General features: G+C 37.8%; 2 protein-coding genes across 2 annotated transcripts; both read left to right on the top strand.

The window, feature by feature from the left end:
* LOC109848947 (DNA helicase INO80-like) lies at positions 7-13,546 on the top strand. The gene is given in 23 exon segments (XM_020418687.1): positions 7-248; positions 430-517; positions 648-1,385; positions 1,388-1,449; positions 1,532-1,732; positions 1,853-1,963; positions 2,905-3,329; positions 3,491-3,599; positions 3,704-3,784; positions 4,006-4,178; positions 4,307-4,432; positions 4,575-4,736; positions 4,830-4,887; positions 5,417-5,647; positions 5,947-6,093; positions 6,224-6,778; positions 6,984-7,238; positions 8,035-8,142; positions 8,723-8,817; positions 8,943-9,099; positions 11,179-11,376; positions 12,106-12,252; positions 12,839-13,546. Coding segments are annotated over 23 exon segments (4,572 nt in total). The 5' UTR covers positions 7-188; the 3' UTR covers positions 13,124-13,546.
* On the top strand, positions 13,264-16,641 carry LOC109848948 (putative glucan endo-1,3-beta-glucosidase GVI). Its single transcript, XM_020418688.1, has 3 exons — positions 13,264-13,294; positions 15,222-15,637; positions 16,087-16,641. Exons 1-3 carry the CDS (start codon positions 13,264-13,266, stop codon positions 16,600-16,602), a joined length of 963 nt encoding a protein of 320 aa, XP_020274277.1. The 3' UTR covers positions 16,603-16,641.

A 25,056-nucleotide genomic window follows, 5' to 3' on the forward strand; every position in this document is an offset into this window, starting at 1 on the left:
GTCTTCTCGATCCCTATCCTTTATCATCGCGTCCCACGCTCGCGATGCCTTTTCGATCTCACGTGCCTCTCACGCGCCTCTCACACTCTCCCCCCTCTTCTTCTTTATGCCAACACAAGGCGATAGGGTTTCAGTCGTCGAGCCCCTCGCTTTGTTGAAACCCTAACCCTAACCCTAAAATTCGGCGCATGGAACCGCGGCGGCAGCAGCAGAACGGGCTATCATACGACAATCTCTTCAATCTCGAGGTAATTTCTTGTATTGCGTCGTTTTTTATCCTGGTTCTAGATCTATTTCTAGGCTTTTTGGTTGTTTGTTGGTGTCACTGTGAGGGTTGGTTGAAAATCTAGGGTTTTTGATGTGTTGATTCTGTTGTACTTTGGATTTTTGTTAATTTTCTTGATTTTATCCTTGCTTTGTTGGATTTAGCCTTTGATGAACTTTCGATTGCCGAAACCTAGCGAGGAGTTTGATACTTATGGGAGTAGCAGTCAGGAGGAGAGCACAAGTAGCCAAGGTACATTCTTTTTTTATTTTATCGTGATTTTTGTTTACTTTTAAGCTTAAGTCAATCTGTATTCATGTTATTAGGAAATGTGCAAATCTTTTGTTAATTCAAAATCCCAATTTGAACCTCTTGAAATCAGGTCAGGGAGCAATGACGGGTTACAGTAACGGAAGCATGACTGATAGGTCTTCAGGCCACACAAAGAAGCAAAAGAGGCGTGGGTTTGAACTTGAGACCGGTTTAAGCCCTTATGGTAGGAGAGATGCAGATAGTAATGATCAAGATGATGAAGATTATAACACAAGAATCTCTGAAGATCATTACCGCTCGATGCTTAGTGATCATGTACAAAAGTATAGGAAAGTTAGGGTTCCTGATTCTTCAGTTCCAAATGTGAGACGTAACCACAGCTCGAAGGCTGGGAAGTTTACCCATGAGCCATTTGTTAAAGAGGAAGCAATGTTTCGTGAGATGGATAACTCGCCAGAATACTTTGATGCTGATTTTGAGTCGGATTATGGTGGAGAGAATAAGTATGGTTCCCCTCTAGATTCTTCCTACTTGGACATTGGTGAGGGGATAACGTATAGGATCCCTCCAACTTATGATCTGCTTGTGACTTCACTGAATTTGCCAAGTTTTTCAGACATAAGAATAGATGAGTATTTTCTGAAGGGAACACTGGATTTAAGGTCTCTAGCAGCATTTGTTGCTAGTGACAGGAAGTTTGAGGCCCGGAATCGAGGAGGGTTGGCAGAGCCTCAGCCACAATATGAATCACTTCAAGCACGGCTCAAGGCTCTTTCTGCTAGCAACTCAAATCAGAAGTTTTCACTCAAAGTGTGTGATGATCATCTGGACTCCATTCCGGAAGGAGCGGTGAATCTGGTAATTTACAGGTTTACTATGTTAGGGTCATGGAAAAGGGAGATACATTTGAGGTCAGCTCTGTTCATTTTGATTTGCTTTCAAGCATTGACGGGGATTTTTTTTTTAATAATATCTTTCTCTATTTGACAACAGATTATTGAGCGAGCCTTGCCTAAGAAGCAGATAGTTAAAAAAGATCCTTCTGTGATTGAAAAGGAGGAAATGGATAAGATTGCGAAAGTCTGGGTGAATATTGTGAGGAGAGATATTCCTAGGCATCACAGGGCTCTCACTAATCTTCACAAGAAAAAAATTGGTGATGCGAAGCGTTTTTCAGAAACCTGCCAAAGAGAAGTATGTGTCGTTTGTAAAGTCTTATTTGCTGGACATGCTGATGTGGTTCTTTTGTTGCTGCTTATCCCTTGAAAACTTTTGATTCCTGGCTTTACTAAGTTGTTCATTGTGCCCATCCAGGTAAAACTGAAAGTTGGTAGGTCAATCAAGCTGATGAGAGGTGCAGCCATCCGGACCAGAAAACTTGCTAGAGACATGCTGCTGTTCTGGAAGAGAGTAGATAAAGAGCAGGTATGCCTCTTAATACCCTATGTATCTAAATTCGCAAATGCATCCTTTGAGTTATTTAATGACTAGCACACATTATGATGTACTTGAAAGGTTTCTGTAGTTTGGATTCACATTATATTGATCATTTTTCCTTAACTATTCTGAATCTGTATTTTTTTTCTTCCAATTACTTGACCTCTACCAAAATTATAGCATATCATATATCTGTTGCTCATTGTTCAAAATATGGCAACAGCTACAAATTTTTATCCCAGAAACTTGTGATGATTTACATGAACCCATTTTCTTCAAACAATCGGAACAATAGTGAACATGGACCGAGTGTAGTATTTGTTATTCGGGTATTCACCCTTTTTTCTTCCATACTATATTAGACATTATCAGTGCGACATAGTGGTAGCATTCAGCATGTTTTGGTGCTTCTTCCAAGGATTGTGACTTGGCACACTATATTTTCATGTTGATGAAGTGCAAGAATGTCCATGAATTCCGAGACATATCCACTGGATATGGACTGGTTAGAAATGCAAGAATGCAATGAGTGTTTCCTAAAAAAGTTATTCCAATTTCATTATTTGCTTATTTCGATGATCGACATTTAGTATCCATCAGGATCTGGGTTAAATTTTAAATATCATACTTGGAAAGGCTGAATTTGATTTTCATGTGCGTAGCTTTGTCTCTAGGCTTTTGTTTATGTAACTTTCAGGTTATAATATCGTGCGACCCTTTTTGTAGTATCAGTTTGAGATCATCATTAGATCACAGGTAGTACTGACTATATGGATTTCTGATGAACCTGTTGATTCTTTTGGGTTTTCCCATCCTTAGCTAGATTATGCCAATGTTAATATTGGCTGTTGAAGCTAATAGTTTCCATGAAGCTGAGATTTAAATCTAGAGAAACTTTGTAGCTTACCTCTTTCAAATTTATTTTGCAGGCAGAAGTGAGAAAGAAAGAAGAACGAGAAGCTGCTGAAGCATTGAAGCGTGAAGAAGAGCTTCGAGAAGCAAAGAGACAGCAGCAAAGACTCAATTTTTTGTTATCACAAACAGAGCTGTACAGTCATTTTATGCAGAACAAGTCTTCACAACCCTCAGAATCTTTGCCCACTGTAGACGATGAATCCACAATCCCAGAAGAGCCATCTGCAGCTGCAGTCCAACCAGGGGAGGAAGAAGACCCTGAGGAAGCTGAACTAAGAAGAGAAGCTCTGAAAGCAGCCCATCATGCTGTCTCACAGCAGAAGAAGATAACTAATTTGTTTGACAGTGAATGTTTGAAGCTTAGACAAGCTGCTGAAACTACAGACGTGACTGATGATCCGGCAATTTCAGGGTCCAGTAATATTGACCTATTGAATCCGTAAGGCCATCCATCAATAGCTTGTTTGATGACTATTTAAGAAAGTTAAATTGCACAAATTTCACCTTTCTAGTGTTTTTCATAACTCACTTCCTGCATCTTGGGTTTTGCTTGATCACGCAGAAGACTGATTATAATACTGAATTTGTTTGAATTTTCAGTTCAACGATGCCTGCAACCTCATCTGTGCAAACGCCAACATTGTTTAAAGGCTCTTTGAAAGAGTATCAGTTGAAAGGGTTGCAATGGCTTGTGAACTGCTATGAGCAGGTAATGCATAAGGCAAAAAGTAATAAACTAGATGTTCTTGCTTGAAAACGAGTTTGATACTTTTATCAAAATAAGAAACTTTGTTTATCTTTTCTTTTGTGCAGGGTTTGAATGGCATTCTTGCTGACGAAATGGGCCTTGGGAAGACTATCCAGGCTATGGCATTCTTAGCGCATTTGGCTGAGGTTAGAGAACTTGGTTCTTGATTATACAAAGCATTGGCTGCTATTTATTTCTGTTCCAAGATTGTTTATTCCGGTGATCCCCAATTCATATTTTTCTGAGAAGTGTTGTCACTTTTTTCTCTATGATGGTTCTTTACCAATTAGTTGATTGCAATTGACATCCACTTATCTCCTTATCAGTATCTCTTTCTTGTTTTCCTGATATTGATTGTCTTAAGTAGGAGAAAAACATATGGGGTCCATTTTTGGTGGTTGCTCCATCATCTGTTCTGAATAATTGGGCTGATGAAATTAGTCGATTCTGCCCTGATCTAAAGACACTTCCATATTGGGGTGGAGCTTCTGAAAGGCTTGTTCTAAGGAAAAATATCAACCCAAAGCGCCTTTATAGAAGGTAAGCTTAAGCTGGATAGCGCTTTAATGTTTTTTTAAATTTTAACATTTGCAGGTTAGGTTTCTGCTAAGTCTTTCTACTTATTGTCTCATATAACTGGTTGATAACGCATGTTCTCATTTCTGCAGGGATGCTGGCTTTCATATACTTATTACTAGCTACCAGTTGATTATTAGTGATGAAAAGATCTTAAAGCGTGTGAAATGGCAGTATATGGTATTGGATGAAGCCCAGGCCATAAAAAGTTCACAGAGGTACCTTGCCATGTGCTTGATCCAGAATAGCATCCTGAAATAATTTGCCGGAAGCACATTTAACATCTTTTTATCATTATTTTCCTTCTTAGAGATAAATATTGATGAGATAAGCTTATACTCTTCCTTTCTTCTTGTGTAGTCAGCGATGGAGGACATTGCTCACTTTTAACTGTAGAAATCGATTGCTTCTAACTGGCACACCTATACAAAATAATATGGCTGAGCTCTGGGCCCTGCTTCATTTCATCATGCCCACTCTGTTTGATAGCCATGAACAGTTTAATGAATGGTTTTCTAAAGGGTATTGCTTCAACAAATTGGATTGACCTTTTCTTTTTCTTTTATCTTGCATTCAAGCATGCCTTGCTCACGTCTCCTGTTTATGTTTTTTTAGCATTGAGAGCCATGCAGAACATGGAGGCACTTTAAATGAACATCAGCTTAACAGACTGGTAAGTTCAAGTTGGTAGTTGGCACCTGTAAGAAATTAAGGACTTTAAGAATTGAACTAACTTTCAGTATTTTATTCTTTTGTTTATAACCAACCTATAATGTGATTAGAATTATATGTATTGAACATGTCACTTGATAAATGTATGATTTCAGTTTTGCTTATATGATATCAGCTTTACAAGGAAAAGGCTGCTGATCATGACCAAAACTGTGATTCCTGAGTCCTAACTGCTAGGGATTAGTTGAATATGAATTTGTATTTAAAAATCTAATTTTCTGTTGCTCAAATTGTTCCATTTTATTCCTTTTTTTCTTTTCATGATTTAGCATAGGTATGCCTGATTGATATTGGTTCATTATTTGTGGAATTCTTTTTGTGTTATTTTTTATTAGCTTTAGGGACTTATCTCAATCCTTGAATGCATGAAATATCATATAAGGCCTAGCGGTACTTCTGTTTGACCTTTTCTGAATTTTTTAATTTGTATTTTTAACATTTTCTAATGATATGATTTGTATTTCTGACAGCATGCAATCTTGAAACCTTTTATGTTGCGGCGAGTTAAGAAAGATGTCATAACAGAGATGACATCGAAGAAGGAGGTTACAGTTCATTGTAAATTAAGTTCCAGGCAGCAGGCTTTTTATCAAGCTATAAAAAACAAAATATCACTTGCTGAGCTTTTTGACAGTAACCGTGGGCACCTAACGGACAAGAAACTCGTTAACTTGATGAACATTGTCATTCAATTGCGGAAGGTGACTTTTGAATTACCTTACAGTTAAAAGTTTACTAGTTAGTCCCTGAGGTTTTTTATGAAGGCTTTGTTGCTGTTATTATTATTATTTCAGATAGCTTCTGCATAATGAAACCTGGTTCTACAGGATTTGATTTCCTTCTATTTTCATTATGTCTTATGGAAAGTAGACCCATACAAAATGTGGGAAAATAATAATAATATAAAATAAAAGACAACACTAGAGGCGACTGCAGATAACATTCTTTGGGGTATTTAGAAATGAATGCCTACTGATATAAAATCCTCACCTTTTGATAGGTGTGCAATCATCCAGAATTATTTGAGCGCAATGAGGGAAGCTCATTCTTATATTTTGCAGATGTCCCAAATTCTCTTCCTCCTCCTCCATTTGGGGAGCTGGAAGACGTTTATTACTCGGGAGACTTGAATCCCATATCGTATAAGGTACTTTCTTCCTTTTCTGATAATTTTAAACTTTCTAATGCTTATTGCAATTTTTTTTTAAAATTCGTTTACCGGTTCCCATTTTACCTACTCTTTTTTAATTTGCCAAATCTTTTTTTCATGCTTTTAGGTTCCAAAATTGGTTTATCAAGAAACTATCCGGAATTTTGAAAGGTCTTGTTCAGTCATGGGGCATGATGTCCAGAATAATACTTTTGAGAGACTCTTCAGTATTTATTCTCCTGAAAGTATATATCGCTCTGCAGTTTCCCAATTTTCAGATGAATATTCTCTGACCACTGGGACATTTGGCTTTACTCGGCTTATGGATTTATCACCAGCTGAGGTCTCATTTTTAGCCCAGTGTTCTTTGCTTGAAAAGCTGATGTTTTCTGTGAAAAGATGGGATAAGCAGTTTGTAGATGAAGTTGTTGATCTCTTCATGAATTTAGAGGGTGGTGATGCTCAATATGATCAGCTAGAGGAATCAAAGGTGAGAACAGTTGCACGGATGCTGATTATTCCCACAAAATCAGAGGCTAGTATGCTAAGGAAAAAACATGCAACTGGCCCTAATGATGCTCCATTTGAGCCGTTGGTGATCTCACATAATGAAAGATACATGTCCAACATCAGCATGTTGCGTTCATCATATGCTTTTATCCCAAAAGCCAGAGCTCCGCCTGTAAGTTCTATGAATGTGTTTATTCCTGCTACATATTCTTCAAAGTTTTCTTTCCTTTATAATGAAGAGTCATTCCGAAGGCAGCTTAGTCGTCAAGCAATCTTTAATAATGACATTTTAACATGGAACCTATTAGTTCATTTCCCATGAGTTTCATTTTGTAGGCTCCTTCCTTTTTACTTTTAGTGCTTTGCTCACCTTGCAGATAAGTGCTCAGTGCATGGATAGAAGCTTTGCATACCAAACTGTTGAAGAATTGCATCATCCTTGGGCTAAGAAGATGTTTCTTGGGTTTGCTCGCACATCTGAGTTCAATGGTCCTAGAATGCCAACTGCTCCTCATCATCTGATAGAAGAGGTCAATACAGAATCATCTTATCAGCCCATGCTCGAGCTGACACACAGGATTTTTGGTTCTTCTCCACCTATGCAAAGTTTTGACCCTGCTAAAATGCTCACGGTATATGATTGCCTTTTGATTCCTTTTTCTAATGGTTTTAATAAGAATTTTCATGTAGGGAGAAATGATGCATTTATTAACTCAGGTTTTGATTGTGATTTACGAAGCACGGGCACTTCAAATGGAGTTTTGTGTCCGTGTCTGGCACCAATGTCACCGAAACTTGCACAAACCTTCTCTAGCATGTAATTCGCTCACTCTGGAGCATGTTGATTTTGACTTTTAAAGAAACAAAAGCACTGTCTGAGTCATCTCAGATTTATGTCGGACACCATGAAGCCATGTGTCATGTAAAAAGACATAAAAGGATTGCTTGACATAAGAAAGATAGTATTTGAACAAATCTAATCCCCTCAAAAACATGTGTTGGCTTCTTTCCTTGTTAAGTGTTAGGTTTGGTTTTTATATTTCTTTTTAGTTACCTGATTATAAACTATCGATTCAAATCATTGTGATCTTTTTCCTTTTCACTTCAAAGAAAGATTTCCAAATGACTGAGGACGTTGATGTATATGGTATAGAGATACATGCACATGCACACAGTCAGTCAACACGTTCCTGTATCCTATTTCTAAAGGCTTTTCTGTTTTTCCATGTTTATTTCGTTGTATCTGTGTCTTGTGTCTGTGTCCATGCTTCCTCCTTGTGGTAAAAACTGATGCTTTGAGATTTTGGTTTGGGATCACTTTTACTATCTGAGACATTATGGTACAGCATGACTGTGCCACTTGTTTTTATCATCTTGTATGTGAATTTAAAATGGTTGTTTAAACTAATTAAGTTTTCTTCTATGCAGGATTCCGGGAAACTTCAAACTTTAGACATACTATTGAAACGTCTTCGAGCAGAAAACCATCGTGTTCTTTTGTTTGCACAAATGACAAAGATGTTGAACATTCTTGAGGTATATATCTTTTTCATATGTTGTGATATTATTAGTTTTAATGGCAGAAAATTGATTATTTTAATTTGCTCCATTTTTATTTTTTGTCTTCATAATTAACCTACTTGTATGCTTTTCTCGTTAAGTGATGGCAATTTGGTAAATTGCTAACTTAAGATTGATCCTAAAAGTGAAGACTCAAATGAGATTGTGACACCATTGCAGGCTTATGTGATTTTTTTCCCAAGTAGTAAGAAATTATTTCTTTACCAACAAGAAAAAGCTCGAATTTTGTTTGTTGAAGAAGGGTAATCCTTTCTAGTATGCCACAATATAACTGTATTTGCAGAATAAAAAAGGTTTGTCAGGCAGCTAGACGAACCAAATGTGAATGTAAAAATAGTTTTTTAACTCAGACCTTTTGAAAGTTAATTCTCATAATAGGAATTACTTTTAGAAGTAATGTATTCATCAACCTTTCTGACTTGTAAAATGTGAACTACAAGCTGCAGCTGGCACATGATTTATCTCAATTGTTGCTTGTAGTTTTTGACATCATTTGTTTTCAGAGTTTGATGTCAATCTAAAACTTATTTTGCAGGACTATATGAATTATAGGAAATACAAATATTTCAGACTTGATGGATCATCCAGCATTATGGATCGTCGTGACATGGTTAGAGACTTTCAGCAGCGGTAAGGCATTGTTACCTTTTATGATAAAATATAAAAGACATTTAGATGTTTCTTATCTGCACAATTATTTGCAGTTAACCTTTTGAATAAAGTGCTTTTTGACAAAATTATTTTGCATTCTGCAGGAATGACATTTTTGTATTCTTGTTGAGTACTAGAGCAGGAGGTCTCGGTATCAACCTGACAGCTGCTGACACTGTCATCTTCTATGAGAGTGATTGGAACCCAACATTAGATCTACAAGCAATGGACAGAGCACATCGGTTAGGTCAAACAAAAGAGGTTAGCAAAATTAGAACCCTACTGATCCACATATTGATTTTTTAAGGAATTCTAAAACATTATTCAAGGGATCATAAGTGAGCTCTTTATTAAGTTCTTTTGGAGGTTAAGGTCTAGAATGGAATATTGTTTACTTGTGACAATTTTATGCTGCAAGCTTTTATATGTGAAGTAGCTTCTATGTGCTGCAAACCTTTTCCATTATTGCAGTGTCAGTCTGAAGTTTTTTGTCAGAAACAAGGGGCTACGTGTCAAATACGCACAGGGGCGGATCCAGAAAATTTTGTCAGTTGGGGGCAAGATCACTACTAGTATACGATACTTTAGCTAAGTATTAACAATATCAAAACAAAGCAGACATATATGTACACGAACAAAATTAGTCAATAGAAGTATCTTGTTAAATTTTTACAATTGTTCCATTCGTGTTCTCGTGTTTTGATAATATTGTATGATTTTCTCATTGTCTATGTTATCAAATATCTCTCTCTCAATATAAGTGACTAAACAATCATTCAACCAATCATCACCCATGCAATTGCGCATTCGATTCTTCACTATATTCATTGCAGAGAATGTAGAATGCAAACAATAATATAGGTATATGATTGCGCATTCGATTCTTCACTATATTCATTGCAGAGAATGTAGAATGCAAACAATAATATAGGTATATTAGTATATTCACTAAAATTCATTAAATTCATTGCAGAGAATGTAGAATGCAAACAATAATATAGGTATATTAGTATATTCACTAAAATTCATTAAATTGAACAAGATTAAACTAAAATTAAATAAAATTCACTGAAATTGAACAAGATTATACTAAAATTCACTAAAATTAACTGAAGTTCACTAAAATTAACTCAATTTGAACAAAATTAAAATAAAATCAACTAAATTAACTAAAAATGAACAATATTAAATTAAAAATAACTTAAACTACTTAATTAAACTAAATTGAATAAATTAGCTATTTAAAGATTGAAAACAGTTTATAAGTGCTAAAACAGTAAATAAATTAATTAAGTAATTAAAAAATAAAAATTTACCTTTGAGGAGGTCCAGCAGCGGGGGGGGGCTGAGGTGAGAGGGGAGAGAGTTTTGGAGGTTTCGAATTAGGGTTGGGTTTGGGTATTGGGTTTGAATTGTTTGTTTTGGACCTAATACTAAATATGAGTTTGTTGACCCCGCTGCCCCCATCCTACATCCGCCATTGAATACACACTACTGACACTAGGGACTAGAAATGTTTTAATAGACACCCACTAAGCAATTTTATCAAATGAAGTGTTAGATGATAACCAAAACACTGGTAGAAAGGGTCATAATTGCTGAATTGCTGCTACCAGGTTGGGAGCTGTAATTCTATAAAGTTTACAGTTCAAACTTGCAATTAGGTTATTATAGGGACATCGCGTCTGTTGGAAGGATACAGCTCAGTGACGCTAGAGGATGCAGATGCATATAGATTGGTAACAGGAGGTAGTGCAGATTATTTGGTTAGAGGTAATGCTGAAGGATTTAAATATATGTAAAAGAGTATCTGGAGTTTGTGGACTTAATAGAAATAAATTGCTTTAAAATCCAAGCTATCTGACAAGGTATCGAAATGTTCATTGGGGCAATTGTGGTGTGATCATGTGAGTATGATGTAGTTTTTATGACGCAATTATTGAATGGAATTTAATTATATCAATCTTTCTGCCTTGCTTTCTAGAAATTTGCTCTGCCACAGATTGTATCCACTTGATCTCTCAATTTGATTAGAGTTAACTGTAACAGAATGTGAAATCCACATATCGTTCTGTTCATGTTTACGTTTTGCAGAACTGAAATGTTAATAGAGCTACTAAAACATCTGAAACCTGACTCTAGCAATAATGTTTAGGCATTTGCAAATGTGTCCTTGTGCCTGCTTGTGTTGTGGGTGCTTTTTTTTTTGACATTTTACATGATTAATACTCAGAGGAGATTTGACAAAGTTTTTCCTAAAGCCTTTGCTTCTTTTGTTCTGCTTTTAAATTCCACATAGCGTTAATATCCTTCAGTGATGTAACCCAATTGACCGTGTAGGTCACTGTATATCGACTAATCTGCAAGGAGACAGTTGAAGAGAAGATCTTGCAAAGAGCAAGCCAGAAAAATACTGTGCAACAGCTGGTTATGACAGGAGGGCATGTCCAGGGGGAGATTCTAAAGCCAGAGGATGTTGTTTCATTGCTCCTTGATGATGCCCAGCTGGAGCAAAAATTAAGAGAAATACCTCTGCAGGTGAATTTCATCATCTTTTGACCTCATTTTTTTTTCTTCACAGGCTGTTTTGGATGTCTAGGCAGACCCTAGTTATCTGTGCCTTTAAATTACATTTCAGGAAGAAAATTTTATAATTAGTATTGGAATGTGTTCCAGAAATATCCATATTCTTTAGAAACATGGAAATACAAGGACACCAACAACAAGAACAAAACTTCACTTCAGATCACTGTGTTTCAAGTTGATATCCAAATTAGAAAGACAATTGCATTTGGTATTGGAATGTTTTAGAATATAAACCATATTCTTTTCAAATATTGGAATTAATGTTTATTCATGGAGCTTAAGCTTCATGGCTCTTTCTTCTTGCATTTTGTCAACGCTACCAAGGCAAGATGTTCAAATTTTGGTTTTATACTTTTACAAGAATTATTCTGTTCCATTCTGCTCTGTTAAGCATCACACCTATTGCACTAATACCTTTTAAACCTTACCCTTATCTTCTTTTAATCTGTTTAAGATTCAAGATTTATCATTATAGAGACAATAGTAGTCAAGTATTCTCTATGTTCGCTAAGGGGGGCTTGGAACTTGGTTTTGTTTTGTGTGTTGGAAGCTCGTAAAGAAGATCCCCTTCTCTTGAGACCAGATTACCCTTCCTTTTCTCTTCCTACTCTTATTATTATTAAGACGAATTTTCTGCTCTTTATATGACAAACCTTTAAAAATAATTTCTCCTTTTCTCAGGTTAAGGACAGACAAAAGAAGAAAAAACCACCAAAAGGAATACGGGTTGATGCTGATGGGGTTGTGTCACTGGAAGATTTTGATAATCCTGTACAACAAGATGCAGATTACGGAGAGCAACAAAATGGATCTGCTGCCAACAAGAAGGTACTCCTGAGTCCTGATTTAGTACCATTTTTAATTGACATTGTCCTTTTCCTCTCATTGGACTAATGGTGGTCCAAGAATTGTCTATCCTAGAATCAATCCAAAATAGGAGGGTTTTGGGATGCATATGCAGTGGTTGGTCTGAGGGTTCTTCTTCACTTGGAGCACCCATTATCCAGTGGAAAGGGTCCCTGGACAGTGTCCTTTCAGATAATTATGTAATTCCTTATTTAATATTTACTCTTCGTAGAGGCGGAACTTTCTTGGTGTGTGTGTGTATGTGTCAAAGTAGCGTAACATCCCAAATAAGCTAGCTTTTATGTCTCATTAGATAGCTGGTATACTACAGCTACTGACAGACTAGCTTATAAGCTTTTGCCAATATAAGCTAGGTTTGACCAGGAAAGTTATCATTCTGCCCATATAATTTTTATAAAATTTTATCATAAAAACCAAAAGCTAACATAACCTAAAAAGCTTCTAACACTGTATAAAGTTCATGCTGATGCTTTCATTCATCCTCGTATGCATATTTCTGTGCTATCTCATCGCCCACATCTTTTTAACTTCACCTTTTATCTTTCAGAGAAAATTAAGACCTGACAACCAAACTCCAAAGCCACGAAGCCATTCAAAATCCAAGAATAACAATACAGGCATGGAGATTGACGAAGTACAACCAACAGAGTATGAGAAGGATGATAACATTGAACAGAGACCAACGAGACCAAAGAGAACAAAGAAGAGTGTTAACGAGAACCTTGAACCTGCATATAATTCTGCTGCCAGCTCATCCAACCTGACGCCCGCAGAGTTTTACCCGCAATCCTCATACGATTATAACTACGACTACAATGGTGGAGTTCAATAAGTCCATAGAATCTGATGGAACAAAATAATGAACAGAAGCCAAAGCCTTACTGTTAAACATGAAGATTTGCATATGGGAATATATTGCCACTGGAGTCTGATACTAATTGTTTTCATGTACAGGGTTGAATACCGATATTCATGATTAAGATCTCCTTCGAGGGAAGCCAAGATGTAACTGTTGCTTGCAGATCAGTGACAAGTGGAGTTGAGATGTTAAGGCTAAATGTTTCGGAGTAGCTAGCTGTAACAATGTTTGGGCCCTAATGTATCTAACATTGATTGAAGATTACCCCCTTATGAGTTATGTGCAAATATTTGCTTATGTTGTGTAACATAAATTATAGTTAAGAGTTTCAGCTAATATTCTGTGTTGAGAGTTGACAATTTTCCCTAGTACTATTCTTCATACCTCATATTTTTTTGGGCTGCCTCATGTTTGGTGTACTTTGTGGATGAGCTAGTAAATTTACGAGCATTTTATCTGTATAAAAGCTTGACGAAGTCAAGCTTGCATCGACTTTAGATTTCCTTGTAGCATCATATTAACTAAGAGATGTCAGTTCCTCATTCAACCCGAGTTCAAATATTTCGGGTCAGGTTGAATTGTAGAACTTGGTTTCTGACATGATGCCAGCTGTCAGGTTGCAGATTGGGTTTCGACGTGATTCAGAGCATGTTTAACAGCATACTTATTTTCACTTATAAGTATCTTTTTAACTTATAGGACGTCAAGCATATTTGGTAAGAGTTTATTTATTATTTATTTTTAATTTTATAGTAGGAAAAAGATAAGTTGGAATTCTCCAACTTATTTTTTGGTTATTTATAAGTAGATTTACGTAATGATGCTCAAAGACTATCTCGCCTTCTAACAAAATGAGTAAAAATAGGTAATAAGTGGTAGTCAAACGTGCCTTGAGAGACAATTGAAATGTTAATAGAATTAGATATGAATAAATCATGTTTAAAATTGATTTAGTTTAAAGTTTCCTACAGATGTAATATAGACACGATATATTTTATATGCTAACCATCCGATTTGTTCACAACAACAATAAGTTAAAATGAACACTATGCGTTATGTACGTTAACGCCTTAATTCGTTTACATGATATAAATTCGAATGTTGTTTGGGATGTTTCCTTCTGCTTATATATTAATTTGTTTACACACATAAAACATGTTCATCTCTAATATTATCAAAAAGATGAAGTATCTTTTGTGTGTTTATTTTAACTATTTCTTTATGGATAAATAGCTATTTAAGAAGATCAAAAACCAAATTTAAAATCTAGTCAAAACTAAGATGATATAAATTTATCTTGAATTCCATAAAATATTTCTTACTAAAATATTGCGAGAACATCGAAAGATGCCTATAATGGGTTTCAAAAGTCTCCTGCCAAAACGACCGGTTAAATTACCCATATTTCCTTTGATGAAGTATTCCATATTGAAGCATCTAACAAGTTGCTTCGGTTCTTTTTGTATAAAAAACTATTAAACAAAAATAAAAGGGGGTGGGCGGTAGGGGGGGGGGCGATTTTTCATTATGTTATTTAGCTATGTCAAATATCAAATCTAAATTTTGATGAGTGCCATTATGAGATTTCTCAATCAATGGTGTAATCATTACCCAATTTAATCTCAAAGGAGTAACAAATCAATTAGCCAAAAAAAAAAATCCCATAATAATCACAACCATAATATTTCCTCATAATATCATTCACCTGTATTTGGAAAGCCAGGATACAAGTGATATTCTTCTATCGATGATCACAATTACCAACATCAATGCGCATGATACCATATATAGCCTACGTAATACACCAACCATTATAAACATAGCCCATTACGCATCCCAAAACTAATAATTACTCATGGCAATTTCTCTTCTCCCTCTTCTTGTTTGTGCGCTCAGCTTCCTAATTGGTTCAAGCTTTGGTTCTCTTGCAGGTTAAAAAAAAAAAAAATCGTTTTCTCACAAACAGAGCTCGATATATTTTTTTTCTCCTTAGCATATTTTTTTTTCATATATATCTTTAATTTCGTGACGTGCTTTTATCTTCATTTTTTTTTATTATTATTAGCGGGACGAGGCATCGGCGTGAACTACGGAAGACTAGGCAGCAACCTCCCCCCTCCCGACCGAGTAGTCTCCCTCCTGAAATCTCGAAACGTGACGAGAACTCGTGTTTTCAACCCCGACCAAGATGTCCTCCGAGCTTTCGAAGGCTCCGGGGTTGAAGTGACGCTCGGCACTCTCAACGGCGACCTCCCCGCCCTCGCTTCCGACAAATCTTTCGCTGCCGAGTGGGTCAACGATAACATCGTCCCGTTCGCGGACTCCGTTGCTTTTCGCTACATCACCGTCGGTAACGAAGTGATACCGAGCGAGCTTGGCCCCGCCGTTCAGAACCTCGAGGAAGCTTTACGCAGCGTGAATCTTCAAATTCCCGTTACCACGGTCGTAGCCACGAATGTGTTAGGCGTCTCGTTCCCGCCGTCGCAGGTTTGCTTGTTTATGGTCTCTCCGAATAAAATTCTATCAAGTTTACTTCTCAGCAAAATACTCCTGACTCTTAATAATAAATATTCCCGCAAAACTTAAAAGATTCACGCACGGTCATGCGACACATAATGCGCGTATAGATAGCTCTAGAATAAGGGCCCGTTTGTTTGCAAAAATTGGAGGGGGAAAGCAGGGGAAAGCCTGTAAAAGTTCTGAAAAAGTCTGAACTTTTGCAGGCTTTCCCATGTTTTCCCGGCCCCTCTAATTTTTGCGTCCAAACAGGCCCTTACTAAATTTGTTTGTTAGGCATCGATGCTATCTTTGAGACGTGTGCCTGGATACACATCACACGCTAGACAAATACGCATTTCTTGTGTGCGCGTGTTTTATTCGGAGTTTCCCAAATTCGAAATAAATCGCGCGCTAAATCATGACAACTTTTCCTCAAGGGCGCGTTCTCCGAGGCCGCAGGGCCGATCATGACCAGTTTGCTCGCATTCCTGGCGTCCAAAAACACACCGCTTCTGGTGAACGTCTACCCTTACTTCGCTTATGCGGCTGACCCCAAAAGTTTTATACTGGACTACGCGCTCCTCAACACCACCAAAGTCATTGTTCACGATGGCGCTCTTGGTTACACGAACCTGTTCGATGCAATAGTCGACGCCGTTTACTCTGCGATGGAGAAGGTCAGCGCGTCCAGTATTGACATCGCCGTGTCGGAGACTGGGTGGCCATCAGGTGGTGGACCTGTCGCAGCGACGATAGAAAATGCGAGGATATATAACAATAATGTCGCGGAGCGCGTCAAGGCTGATGTTGGAACTCCAAAGAGGCCGGGAAAGTTTATTGAGACGTACTTGTTTGCTTTGTTCAATGAGAATCGCAAGCCGGAGGGCACTGAGCAGAACTTTGGATTGTACTATCCCAATATGACCGAGGTTTATCGTGTGGATTTAAGTTAGGGAGGGCTAAATTTTGGATTTTCGGATAGTTTGAATTGAATTTTGCGAGTTGGTGTATAAGTAGGGATTTTAGGTGGGTGGGAAAATAAGTTTATGGATAAATTCCAGAATGCCATAAATTTTTTGGGGTTTTGTGAAATTTACAGTCAGTTTATGGTATTATAAGTTTGTATTGCTTTGAGAATTATTGACAATATTATGTAACCAAGCAATTTTTTGGGGTAATGGAAGGCGGCTAAGGTCTCAGTTTGAGTCCCCATCCTCAAAAAAAAAAAGGTAAATAACGTGTTGTTTGGAATTGGAGTTTATGTTTGACTGATAATTAAACAAGGAAGATATTTAATGGTCTTGATCAAACTTATTTCTTGTATATTATTATCTTTTTTTTTTGGATAGACTGTATATTAATTATTATCATATTAGAAACAATGGGTGATTTTCTTGCCAGTACATATCGCGTATACATAGCTGATTAAGTTTTTGCATATAATTACAGTTGCAAAATTTTCTGTATTAGTACTTCTTTAGTACTGTTGAAGGTCCTTTATCCAATCTCATTTGAGAAGGACCCAAGAAAGAAATACAGGAGTAAAACTTGAACTAACGATTGAAATAGAAGAGAAAAAAGCTGAATGATTGATATTTAGCTCATATCATACAAACAACATAAAAGAAATTTTGAATGCTTAATTTGTATTTTATTTTATTTCTTAAAAAATGTTCAGTCTCTCCTATCTCTTCCAACATGAAGGAGAAAATTTGTCTTAGAATGATGTACCTTACTGAGGCTCCTCAAATTTATTTTTAGTTAGTTTGTTAGAAAATCGGCAGCTAAAATGAGTTGTTTTTATCATTCATAGACTATAAGTCAATAATTTAGTTTGAATCAAGGAAACTAGCAGTGAGGCCGGAGCGCTATGTATGAAAGCAGAGAACTGAATTGCTCCAGCCATGATAGATCTGCAACCAAATTCATAATAACATAATGACGTTATGAGCATGAGTGCATGTTGGATTGTGGTTATACCAGAAAAAACTGTGAGAGGTTGATAGATGACGTGAATCAAGTCCACAAGTCATACGAGCACAAAGTGAGAAACCATTGAATAAACTGAGCATATGACACTGTTGAGTGATTCTTTGCACACATGACAAATACCGACACTTATGTATAAAAGAGCTCCATATTAGGAACGGGAGGTACTATATAAAGTGCATACTGTCAAATGATCCTTCCACAGCGTCAAAACTCCAAAGTTAACATGCCCCCAGCAGGTTGAGTGCTCAATTAATTATGGGCCCAAAACCTGAACTCAGTGAGAGTATTTTTCTTATATCCGCTTTAGGAATTCGTGAACATTAAGACTTGAACCCCGGTTGCCCTAATACAATGTCAAAGGACCCTTTTGCTACAATGGAACTCTGAAGTTATCATGCATATCATGAATGCTGATATACACATGCATGGTTCTGCATAATTGATACATCATGCACAATTAACATAACTGATAACTGATACACCGTGCACCACTTCTCCCATCTTTATATTCATGATCAAGAATGAAAATTTGGGCATGAGTATAGTCATAATCAAATAGGGCATAATAACTGGTAAATTCTTCATGATTGTTTTCATGAAGGTGTCAGTGACCAGTATTCTTCCACATAAATTCTAAAATGAGTTCAGGTTCAGGCCTATGTCCACCACAAATCAACAAAAAGTGTGTGATACAAGAAGGATCAAGGAAGAAATATTCCTGGGCAAGTGTGAGTTGTCCTCCAATCATAAATACATGTCGTTAACCACAAAGGTTTTGGTAAATGGAATATTTGTTGCTATGGCTAATAAGCTTATATGCATTGTGCAACTGGTGAGAATCATGACTTGGAGAGTGTTGACTAAACATGTATTCATGCCCATTATTTTTTAACCTTTGCACATGCTAATCAAATTCACTGACTGCCATTGTCAAACATTGATATATGCAGTGAAAAATGTTGAACAAAGTATCATGCATGCATCTCCAAACAAGATCCCAGAGAATTATGAAGCCAACCTTGCGAAACAATGTGCTTAAAAGTGTCACGCACAGACTTGTGAGCACATTGGGGATCCACCAAGTGCAACATGTTGTTGGCTCGATCCAGTGCCAAAAACAGCTAGCCAATGCTGGCGATGGATTGAGTCAAACTACATGTTGCACACAGTACGTCCCATGGCTTACATCATGACAACGGGCTCGGGGACCCGGGGAGCAACATAAAGACCAATATATTGGATGAACGAGATACCCTCATCTATGTCGATCTAAAAATCACCTTCTGAGGATGTTGACAGAGAATCAACTAGAGGCAGACCTAAGTATTTTTATAGCAACTCAAATATGTAGGTTTTGTAGGAAAAAAGCCATAAAACATTCAACCAAATTAGGAGAGCACTTTGCTTCAATTTTACAGCGTTGAGACATAGATCCTAATCATAGCTCTAATTATTTCTTCACCTATACTCTCAACAAGATCAACATCTAGCGCAGCACAATGATCCACGTTGTCCTTCAACCTTGAATGAAAATAAAAAGTTAAATCAAATTTCTCACTCAAAAAGAAAAGGGGAAAAAAACAGAAATGGCTGGTAGACAGTTCAACAGTCTAATTGCTAAGTTTGAACAAAAAGATACTTCAAAATAACAAAGATACAAGATAGTTTTCACCATGGCGACAAAGTATTTCTCACAAAAAAAAGCAGATAGTCAAACAAACAAAAACTTTGGATATTAATACATACACGGAAAAATAAAAGGCAGTTCGTTCGCCTCCAATGAGACTAAGCGGTAGTCAAATTGTTGCGAACTTAAAACCTGAAGAACATCATTCTAGTTGTGCACCCCATTTCTGTTACACCTGTTGGATATTTTGTTGGAGAAAAGGCAATTTTGCCTTAATGAATGCTAATAAATTTTGTAATTAAAATATGCTTTAATTAGAATTTAAAATGAGCATAATGGCTATACATTATGTTGTAATTAAAATATGCTTTAATTAGAATTTAAAATGAGCATAATGGCTATACATTATGACAAACGTTACAGAATTAATTACGGGTTTTGTAACAGAATTTAAAATGAGCATAATGGCTATACATTATGACAAACGTTACAGAATTAATTACGGGTTTTGTAACGTCTTTTCCAACCCTATATATCCGTATGTTGAGCTCAATAGAATAAGAAAAAAATATACAACAAGTTTTTCTTATTTTTCTTCTCCCCTACATATTATTTTTATCTACATCTTAGTTTTATTTTTGAAGGAATTTCAGCATCAGCAGCAGAATCAGGAAAAACAGGCGGCGGTCGACCGGTCCGGTCGACCGGATTCGTGCACAAGGGTTCCTGTGCGTCTGGAAGGAGGTCGGTCGACCGGCCCGGTCGACCGCAGATGTTTCGGTCGACCGGTGCGGACGACCGACGGCTCTCTGGATTTTTGGGGCTTCTGCTGGATGGTGATCGGTCGACCGGGCCGGTCGACCGGAATTGATCGCGGTCGACCGGTCCGGTCGACCGACGCTGTTTTGGGCTGGGCTTTCAGGTTTTCGACCCGATTCGTTTTGTAAGTTCTATATATACCTAAACCTGTTTGTTTAGGGTAGAGGTTGGACGAATTTGAGCAGCCAAAGAGAGAGAATCATTGCATCCAATTGTGAGAGAGCTTTGAGAGATCTAGAGCTTTGTTTTAGGGTTTGGTCTGAGAGATTTGTAACCCTATTTGTATTCTCTTGATTTCTAGTAGAAAGAACTCCCCCCTCCTTGCCCCGTGGACGTAAGCAACTTGCCGAACCACGTAAATTGTGTGTTCTTGCTGTGATTGTGGTTTGCATATTGTTTGTGGTTTAGTTCGAGTTATTGTTCGTGTTGCCCTAGAAAGCTTCCGCCGCGCACAACAATTTTATGGGCAACTTCCTTCATCTGAGCTGAAGCTCTGCACTCTCGCCCGAGTGTAGAGACCAACAATTTCCAGGGGCTTTTACCACTAGGGGGGAGAGAACCATCTGCGCCAGGGCGATATGCGGGTTCTCAATCTTCTAGGACAGTGAATACACGACTGCTCCCGTCAGGCCTGATTTTTCTTATCTCTCATTTATTTTGATTTCGGATTTATTTCATGCTATTATCTTAATTATTTGATATATTTCCAACAATCTAGAAGATTGATAAGTTTATAGATGAAGACGTATTGTGTGTGTTTTTATCAATACCTGATTCAAGGGGCCTAATTCAAGGCTTAGTCCATTATGTCCCTTAGGTGGCGATGAACTCACTAAGGAAAGGTTCAAAGCCGAAAGCTAACTCTCCCGCATTCACGATACGTAAGGTTGTCCAACCTATTTTCTTTTTGTGATTTATTGATTTATTTATTGATTTTGAGTTTTCAGTCAATATTGCCTTTTGGGGGGACTGTTGGATATTTTGTTGGAGAAAATGCAATTTTGCCTTAATGAATACTAATAAATTTTGTAATTAAAATATGCTTTAATTAGAATTTAAAACGAGCATAATGACTATACATTATGACAAACGTTACAGAATTAATTACGGGTTTTGTAACGTCTTTTCCAATCCTATATATCCGTATGTTGAGCTCAATAGAATAAGAAAAAATATACAACAAGTTTCTCTTATTTTTCTTCTCCCCTACATATTATTTTCATCTACATCTTAGTTTTATTTTATGGGCAATTTCCTTCATCTGAGCAGAAGCTCTGCACTCTCGCCCGAGTGCAGAGGCCGGTCGTTTCCGGAGGCTTTTATCGCTAGGGAGGAGGGAACCATCTACGCCAGGACGATAGGCGAGTTCTCAATCTTCTAGAACAGTGAATACACGACTGCTCCCGTCAGGCCTGATTTTTCTTATCTCTCATTTATTTTGATTTCGAATTTATTTCATGGTATAATCTTAATTATTTGGTATATTTCCAATAACACCAACCGTCAGTGCTTTAGCAAATGATTTATGATCGAGCCAGTGAGAATTTGGAACAAAGATTACAAATATTTGGCAGTGCGTGGATAGGTGCGTGGATAGAATCTATGCATGTCTCAAGAGACTGGTAAACAAATGATGTATAAATAGCTCCAACCCGGTTTTTCTTTTACATTTAATAGATGTCAAAAATTAACTATGGGTTCCTGCACGCAGCTCGAGACGGAGAGAAGACTATGAACGTCATTATATGAGTCAAAGAGAATTATCTAACGTTGATAAGCGAATGAAGCGAGTCAACGAAACGTACGAGTCAACGGGACGGCAGAATAGCGAAGAAACGGTCCAATCAGGAATTACATTTCTCTCACGAAAGGCGAAGAGCCACTCGTGTCTCGTCTGTTCCACATATGATTCACCCATGGGAGGTTGTAGATCTCTTCTTCGTCTTTCCAGCGCATTTTGAATCGCGTCATTCCGAGATCGGACCGAGGAATTACGACGAAAACAGTTAAAAAGGGGAAAACAACGTCTCGGCCTTGGCCCGGGCCCCGCCAGCTGAGTCCAGAACCTGGTCGCGGACGTGTCTAGAATTGCCGCGATTGTCCAGAGAAACTACCCCAGACTGTCCACGAAACTGCCTCGGACTCCTGATACTAGCCCGACCTGTCCAGAATTCCGCAGACGTCCATACGGTCCAGAACTATCGTAGACTATCCAAAACTAACCTGAACTGTCCAGAACCACCACGAACTGTCCAAAACTATCGCGGACTGTCCAGAACTGCTTCAGACTGTCCAGAACTACCTGGACTATCCAGAACTGGCCGCAGATTGTCCAGAACTGGCCCGGACTATCCAAAATTGTCCCGTACTATCCAGAACTACCCCGGACTGTCCAGAACTGCTCCGGACTGTCCAGAACTTCCGTGGACTGTCCAGAACTATCGCAGACTATCTAGAACTGCCGCGGACTGTCCAGAACTGCCTCGAACTATCCTGACCTGGCCCAGACTGTCCAGAACTATCACGGACTGTCCAGAATTAGTCTGGACTGTCCAAAACTGTTGCGGACTGTTCAGAACTACTGCTGACTATCCAAAACTACCCCAATTCTGATCCAGAGACTCCCCAACTGATTTGAGGTTATCTATAAACGTGGTTAAGTGGTTACAAGTGAGGATAAGATCAAATCGTTCGTTCTTATCCAAAAACAGAGCTTCTGAAGCCTATAAATACAGCCCTAAGGCCTTCATTTGCACAGATTCGGAATTCTCGAGCCTTGGCGAAACCCTGCGGGATTAAAGAGTGAGGAGCCACGAATTTCAGAGAGGATGAAGAGGCATAAAGAAGGAGAGTTCGATAGATCTGCAGTCCGGTTCATCCCTTTTCCTTGAGATCGTACCTAGCTACGATTCTCGAGAAGAGTGATTATCTCGCTTTGTCGAGATAGTTACTTTAGTTTCTTATCTCCTTTACGAGGCAACGAAATTTATATTGGATCTAATCAGTCGGTGGCCAACGGATAAACCCCGGCACAGGCAAAGACCCCACGTAAACAGCGGGTGATAAACATCTGTTGTATGTGTTTTTAGAAAGTTGTAATTTTTATTTTATTTGTATAAGAGAAGTCTTATAAAAAGGCTCATTCTTTCGAACTTGTTGTAAGTCGATAAATGATTATAATGAGTTCCCAAATAAAATCAACTTTCGACCGAAACACATTTCCCAAGGCCTGGAAGGCACCTCAAATTTCTAACAATGCAAAGATTGTGATGATCGCATATATCGCAAAAAAGGCACCATTTTATGAAAAGCAAGAGAACAATCTAATCTCAGTATTTCACCAATAGGGATAATTGCTAGCAGTTGAACATGTGTTCATAACTAACCCCAGTTTGCTATATTTCGAATAATCAACAAAGTTCGTGACAGAAAATGCAGATGACACTTCCGGGGGGGCAAGCCACAACATTGATAAAATTAAACTCTAATACAGGTTATGCTGACAGGGATGCAACAAGTCTTTTTATGAAATTTAAAATGCCTAGTCATCTTCCGAATCACGTTAGAGGTTGCTTTACGGATCACGTTGGGCAATTAAGAACCAACATGTATAAAAAATGAGTGTAATATAATGAGAATGTTAGAATGCATATATGGATATACGCGAAGAGATATTAAAAAATGAGTGCATTAGTAGAAAGTTCCAACCGAAGATAAAACGAGAGGTAACTCATTAAGATAGATTTTTTTGGGGATTTTAATCCCCTCCATTACGATCTCTGCTACCCGGAGACCAACAAAATCCACAAGATAGAAAACACTCACAATCAAGAAGAAGGAACACCAAGATTTAACATGGTTCGACAACCAGCTTTGACTTACATCCGTAGGATACAACACGAGAAAATTCACTATGCGCCAGGGATAAATACAAGAGGAAATATTCAACTCTCGTCTCTCATTCTCTCAAACTCACATATATAATTAAATCTTACATTCTCCCCAAAGTCCTCTCCTTACAGCCTTTTGCATGGACAAAGGTTGTGAAATTATTTCTCGATATTGTAATCTTTTACACTGATAGAGACTACGAAACTCTCACCAATGTTGTAATCTTTTGTACGGATAAAGATTACAAAACCCTCGTCTCTCACACAATATTCTTGAATTCAGTTTACGCCATCTGGTCATTCTCCTTCTTCTTTCTTTGTTTTCCCCCCCTCCAACAATAAAAAACTATACATAGAGAAATTAAAATTCTATCCCTAGCCTAACTTCCTAATTAGAATAAGATACAAACTTATAATCATGACGAGACTCAATCTAATAATTATAAAAGATCTCTAACCCCATCTAATCCTCATGAAGTTATACAAAGAATTAAAGACACAACCTAATAGTTTGACCACGTGCAACAAGGACCACTAAGCATAGTAGGAAAAAGAAATAATAAGGTTATAGATAATGAGGTAAAGAAATCTAGAGGTAGGTCTAAGAGAACTTGAACTTGACAGTTGCTCCTAAATATTAACATATATAACAAAAACAATATTTTACAACGTTAGCAAGCATAATTAGCTATACCAGCTTGCATATTAAAGGCCGCTACTAAACAAAATCGCTCGCGAGGAGTCTAGACTACACAAAATAACAACCAGATGGAGATGGGGTACCGCAAATGAAACAAGTTCAAGAATAAAGTAGGTGCAAGTGGGAGCTAGTCTTGTTTAACCCCCATCTCCAGAGCTCAACGAGGAGATGCTGATGCTGCAGTACTCTTTAGCCCACGAGCCCCGTGTCTCCGTCGATCGGTCAGAAACCACAGCTCGCTCCGTCCATCCGGTGCAAAACGAGTCAAACCAAAGTCGACGGCCAAACACAGGCGCTCCTTTCTACCGGCTTCCTCGTGAAACACGTACAGGCGCACGACGCTATTCCTCGTGAAACACTCACAGGCGCACAGGCTCCG

This window comes from Asparagus officinalis, chromosome 7, assembly GCF_001876935.1.
Source record: "Asparagus officinalis chromosome 7, Aspof.V1, whole genome shotgun sequence".
NCBI classification, from domain to species: domain Eukaryota; kingdom Viridiplantae; phylum Streptophyta; class Magnoliopsida; order Asparagales; family Asparagaceae; genus Asparagus; species Asparagus officinalis.